We start from the raw sequence: 6,044 nt of genomic DNA, 5'->3' as shown, positions 1-6,044 counted from the left end.
GTGCGTGGGCGCGCCTGTGTATGGGCTCTTGTGGGCGCGCGTGTGTGTGTGGGCGTGCGTGTGTGCGTGGGCTCTTGTGGGGACACACGTGTGTGTGGGCGCGCGTGTGTGCGTGGGCTCTTAGGGGCGCGTGTGTGTGCGTGGGCGTGCGTGGGCGCGCGTGTGTGCGTGGGCGTGCGTGGGCGCACGTGTGTTTGTGGGTGTGCGCGTGCGCGCGTGTGCTGCAGCCGGGAGTCCGCTGGGTTCCTTCCCGTGCTGCTCTACCCCCAGGAGGAGCAGGAAGAGAGAAGGAGCAGGCACTCCCTGCAGAACAGCCGTGACCCCTGGGGTTGCCGGTGTCCCAGGGGCCGGCCTGGCCCCACGCCGCAATGGTGGAGCTGCGTCACCCCACACGCTGGGTTTCCCCCACCCAGTGGCGCCCGGCCGGGTTGGGACAGGTGTGGGTGAGGGCGGGGCGGCCAGGGGAGGAGACGGGAACCGCACCTGACATAACACGCTTTTTCTCTTCTAAGCTTCCTAGGACTCCAGAAAGCACAGTCCTCTCTGTTCAGATGACGGAACAGGTTCGAGGAGGTGACCTCACTTGGCACGTGGCCAAGCCCCATGGGGCTCGAGATCAAATCAGCCCGAGGTCCCACGCGCGTTAAACTGCTCAGGCTGGCACGGTGGACGTCTTAAACGTATGCGTTTCCTCCCACAGCAATTGGACAGCATCCACGTCACCGTGTTGCACAAAGAGGAAGGGGCCGGTCTTGGGTTCAGCCTGGCAGGAGGAGCGGATCTAGAAAACAAGGTGATCACGGTGAGTGGCCCGACGCTGGGGGTGCGTGAGAGCCAGAGGCAGTGGCCCCCGGAGCGAGAACACGTGCCAGCCACACAGGGGGCCGGAGGAGTGCCTGGCACCAGGCCACCGTGCGGGGTTCCGAAGGGGGCTGTCGGGACCCACCCTTCCCAGGAAGCATAGTAACGGTCGCCTGTGTGGCCCCATAGCCTACCTTCGTCTCGATCCTTAATTTAACGAAGAAGGGCTCCGTCTACCCCAGGCAACGTGAACATGCCAAAAGGATTCGGAATCACCTTAAGAAAATCAGAGGGGTCTGGGCCCCACCAGGACTGCCGGCTCGGAATCTCGCAAGGTTTAACGCCTGCATTGTTGCAGGTCCTGTCTGGAGGAACGTTTCCCAAAAAATCCTCCAACCCCGCTAAATGTCACTGGATAGGACGCTTCAAAATGGTTCGTTGCCCGTTACGGGAATTTCAGGCCAACAACAGCAGAAATTCGAAGCAAGTCTTATCCGACGTCTCTCGTGTGGGGCGAGTAGACCAGCAAGGTGCCAACTACTAAACGTCGAGACGAGAATGATTTATGACCCCGGGCCTTTTTGGAAGGCCGCACCGCCAGGGCTCGAGGTTGACGACCTGGCCGTGATACCTAGCCCAGGCCACGAGTCAGGGGGGCCTCACCCGGATGGAAAGGCGCCTTGGGAAGAAGGCGCGTTCTGTCGAGGAGGCTGCTTCCCCGGTTGTGCCCACTTGGAGAGTTGGGGGCTGTTGGCTTGGACACCAGAGAGGCCGATGATGGTTGGCTGGGGCATTGGGGCCATGCTGGACAGAAGAAGGAGCGGTTCCTGTGCAAGATCCGCAGAGCACAGCCCCGGCTGCATCCCGAGGCTTCGGGTTCTGGGGGCTCGCCCCTGTTCGGGGAGAGCCAGAGACGGCAGCCGGTATCACCTGCGCCCCTTCCCGCCGACCCCGTTATTCTGGCTGCTCCGTGGCCCCAAAGCCGAGCGCCCTCCTGCCCGATGGCCGTGTCGTCTCAGCGTGGTCTTTATGCGGACTCGCACGCACTTCCTCACCCGGCTGGAAACGACCCCCCCAGCTCAGCATCAGCCAGCATTAAACACGGCACACCTCCCGGCGGGTGACTCGGCCGGTTCCTGCTGGTCGTCTCGGAGTCGCCCGGGTGCGAACGGTGACTTCCTTCTTGGCCAGCAGGCCCTCTACCGCACACAAAAGCACACAGGACCACCGAGGCCCGATTTCTGTCACCGAGCACACAGCAGAGAACCGTAATCCCTGGTTGTGCAGTCCACTTTCTGTTGGAAGGGACGAGAGAGCCGGCCCGCGGGAATAGCACTGGGGATCTTTGTCTGCCGAGTCGCGACGTCTCCCCGCCCCGTTTGGCCGGCGAGCCTGAGACGCTGCGGCCACTCAAACCCCAGGAGGAAGCGGTGCACGCGGGCCAGGTGTGGACACTTCTGTACCTTTCCCGAGTCATTGAAAGAACTAACCCTGAGCACCGTCCACGGCCAAGGCCATGCTGGGCGCTCACTGGCTTGTCCCTTTTAACTGGATCAGCATTTCTGCGGGAGGAGTTCTGAGAATGTCCAGACCTCCCAGGTGAGCGTTTCTCCAAAAAGCGTATTCTGCGGAAGGTGGAGGCCCGAGGATTTCTGCCCGGAAGAAAAGGATTTTGTACCGAAACACTGTCGGGGGTCGCTGCCTCCCGCTGCCCGTTCTTACGGAGGTGTCACGGTCTCCAATACCTTCTTAAGCTGTGTAGACATTTTTCAGAACTTTTGTTTTCTCCAGGGTTCTTCACTTTGTCAGACCTTGGAAACCTTTTTTGTTTCTTCGGATACAATGCCTATGAACGTGGCACAGAATCGGGGCTTCAGGGAAACGACTCGGGGTGATGCTGCAGGGAAGGAGAGGTGGAAATAGGATTGTGGTGATGTGGTCTAGGACGCGGTGTTAGGAGGGGTTCTGAGGACCAGGCTGGCCATCACTGAGTGATCTCTGCTCGGGGTGGCCGCCGAAGGAGGTCCTGAGCCGGCAGCCCTGGTTTGAGACACGGTTATTTTAATTTTCTTTCCCCTAAGCAGCCTCTAGGCCTTGACTGACTGGTTGGGACCTTCCTGCCGGAAGGGTCTGGATCTGACGCCGGTGACCTCTGGGTCTTGACTTCCTGTGGCTTTTCAGGTGCACAGGGTGTTCCCCAACGGGCTGGCCTCCCAGGAAGGCACTATTCAGAAGGGCAACGAGGTTCTCTCCATCAACGGCAAGTCCCTCAAAGGGGCCACGCACAACGACGCCCTGGCCATCCTCCGCCAAGCTCGGGACCCCAGGCAAGCTGTGATCGTCACACGGAAGCCGGCTCTGGAGGCCGCGCCCGACCTGAACTCATCCACAGATTCTACAAACTCGGCTTCTGTGGCCAGCGACGTTTCTGGGGATTCCAGTAAGTGCCCCCCAGCTCGGGGGAGGAAGCCCCCTGGCCGCGTGGGGCCAGTCCTGCCGTGGCTGCTCAGTGACGCGTGGCCCTAAGAACGCGTGGGCGGCAGGAGACGCGTCTGTGTCTACCCGTGCACGTGCGAGGGCGGCCGGCAGCCTTCGCGGGGCTCGCGTGACGCCCAGGCGTGCGCGGCCTGGAGAGGAGGGCGTCCCTAACACGGTCCCCGTGCTTCCCCTGCAGCGGAGGCCACGGTGCACACGGTGACGCTAGAGAAGACGTCCGCGGGGCTGGGCTTCAGCCTGGAAGGCGGCAAGGGCTCCCTGCTCGGGGACAAGCCTCTCACCGTGAACAGGATTTTCAAAGGTGAGCTGTGCGTCTGGCTCTCGGGGGTTCCCTCCGGCTGCGAGTGGCGGGCCAGGCCCCCAAAGGCCTCTGAGCACCTTCTGGGCCATGGCTGTTTGCAAGTCCACGCCCTCTAGGAGGCAGGCAGGCCACTTAGGGACTCGATTCTGCGGTTGCTGCCTGTTCTCCTTGGCTCGGATGTCCCCTTACTACTTCTGTTTCCCTGGGTCCTCGCCAGTGACTGAGCCCTGGGCCTGGCTCAGCTGGGCAGGCCTGGGCCAAGGTGAGGCCCCGAAACCCACAGTAATCGATGTGATGGTTGTTTTTAATTTTTAAAAATTTATTTATTTTGGGGAGAGAGACAGAGACAGAGAGCGGGCAGGGGAGGGGCAGAGAGAGAGGGAGACACGGAATCCGAAGCAGGTTCCGGGCTCCGAGCTGTCAGCACAGAGCCCGACCCGGGGCTCGAACTCACGAACCGTGAGATCGTGACCTGAGCCGAAGTCGGACGCTTAGCTGACTGAGCCACCCAGGCGCCCCCAATGTGATGGTTTTAAAAAATTAAAATTAATTTTAATTTTTTAAAAATCCATAATGAACAAAGCACCAGAGCTTAAAATGAGGACACAGTCTTGACTTTCTACTTGCACACACTCGGCCTCCCTGGGCTCCCTTCAGTCCTGGTCCCGTCAGCTTCTGCCTTTATTAAAAATTTTGACATTTCGTTCGTCACGGGGTTGAGGTGCACTAGAGTGGGGGTCGCTCGGGTTTCCCTGTGAAAAGGGTGAATGGCCCGCAGCTACCACAGAACCCCCTCCCCCACCCCCACCCCCGGGTCTTCACCGCTTTTCTAGCTGGAGTCCCTGCGTTGTGGGGCCCTGGGCAGGAGTCTGGAGACCTGGGTTCTAGTCCCGGCGCTGCCTCTCACCTGCTGAGTGACCGCTGCCCCCTGGGGCCCGAGGCTCCTCGTCCACACGGAGGTGTGGGTGTGGGGTGTGTCTGGGCTTGTCAGACGGAGCCCCGCAGTGGCGGCTGGGCCCCGGGGGGGGGACCGAGGGTCACTGCGGGGGGGCTCCCCCAGGAACCCGTGTTTACTCCAACTCTGGGAAAGACCCTTTGGAGGTCGACTTGGGCTGAGCATGTGGCTCAAAGTCAAGAGACCCGGCTCCTAGTGGGAGCCGTGCTTCCGAGGGAGACCACTCTCCACCCTCGTCCCGTCTGCGTCCGCGGGGCCGGGCCGGCCAGCTGCCGGGAGATGCGGACGCTGGGGCCAGAAAGTCTGGGCTCAAACCCAGACCCTGCTACCTAGCGGCTCTGACGCTCGGCTGGGCTGCGGAACTCTTGGTTTCCTCGCATGCGCAACGGGGCTACTGACACGCTCGCGGGGCGTCCGCGCAGAACCTGATGTGCACAACGGCCCAGCACATCTCACCAACTTCTTATCGTTGTCATTACTATTATCTTTTATTCGGTATTTCTGAATACCGTAGAATAGCGTTCAATATGAACGATAACGCTCCTCCCGGACACAGCTTTGAGAGTGGGAGCCACATAGTATTACGTCCCTCTTCACGTGGACGCAGGGGTCTTCTCCAGGCCGTTCAGGGGCAGCGTGCCTGGGGGGTTCACCGGCCCCCTCCCCACGCCACCCAATGCCTGGCGAGCTCGTCGGAAGGGAGAGACCACATGCGGACGGAGGTTGCTGGGCTGGTGTGCGTGGAGGTTGGAGGGGATCGGCCCCCCAGAGGGCTCCGTGACTCACGGAAGTCTCCTCGGCCGGGCTCTGGGCTCGGAGCTGCCCGCGGCCGCCCTCCTCTGGGGATACGACGGGCCACACCTTTCCCAAGGGCCACAGAGCAGGAGCCTGGCATGCCAGCCTCAAAGCCACCATTTGATGAGCTGCCCCATTCCAGATCCAGCACTGAGCCCCTGAGGGATGGGCCCCCCGTTCCCTTCTGAGCCGTCCTGGCTCCCCAGAGACCGAGGCTAGGAGGTAACCTTCCTTGTCCCCCTGTCACCCGAGCAACCTGTTATCTATTTTTCTTCCTCTCAGGGGCAGCCTCGGAACAGAGCGAGACGATCCAGCCGGGAGATGAAATCTTACACTTGGCCGGCACTGCCGTGCAGGGGCTCACGCGGTTTGAAGCCTGGAACGTTATCAAGACGTTGCCTGACGGCCCCGTCACGATCGTCATCAGGAGGAGAAGCGTCCAGTCCTCGGGGACCACAGCGGCTGGGGAGCCCTAGGCAGGCCCGCGCCGACACCAAAGCCGGGGACAGACAGCCCCTCACAACTGCTAATTCTCAGGGTCACTGCTCACCCCTGCCTGGAGGGGGGAGGCAGCAGAGTCGCGCTTCCTGGTCGCTGCTGCCCTGGTCCAGACCTTCTGGGACACGCCCAGCCAGGGGAAGGGCCCGGTCACGCCGGGGAGGCCGCCAGTGCCTACAGACTATGTCCAGAGAGCGT

The 6,044-nt window shown here is 61.6% G+C and overlaps 1 protein-coding gene across 3 annotated transcripts in view; it reads left to right on the top strand.

Annotated features, from left to right (window-relative positions):
* Positions 1–6,044, top strand: part of IL16 (interleukin 16) — a 42,516-nt gene extending 36,472 nt beyond the window's left edge. For all 3 annotated transcript variants that reach the window (XM_049614342.1, XM_049614340.1, XM_049614341.1), the window contains 4 exons: positions 701–802; positions 2,983–3,241; positions 3,476–3,598; positions 5,631–6,044. In XM_049614342.1, the coding sequence (XP_049470299.1) occupies positions 701–802; positions 2,983–3,241; positions 3,476–3,598; positions 5,631–5,824 (678 nt within the window). In that variant the 3' untranslated portion in view covers positions 5,825–6,044. The remainder of the gene's footprint in view (positions 1–700; positions 803–2,982; positions 3,242–3,475; positions 3,599–5,630) is intronic.

This window comes from Panthera uncia, assembly GCF_023721935.1.
Source record: "Panthera uncia isolate 11264 chromosome B3 unlocalized genomic scaffold, Puncia_PCG_1.0 HiC_scaffold_2, whole genome shotgun sequence".
In the NCBI taxonomy this organism is placed as follows: domain Eukaryota; kingdom Metazoa; phylum Chordata; class Mammalia; order Carnivora; family Felidae; genus Panthera; species Panthera uncia.
Note: the sequence above shows the minus strand (reverse complement) of the source record. Positions and strands in the feature narration are given on the sequence as shown.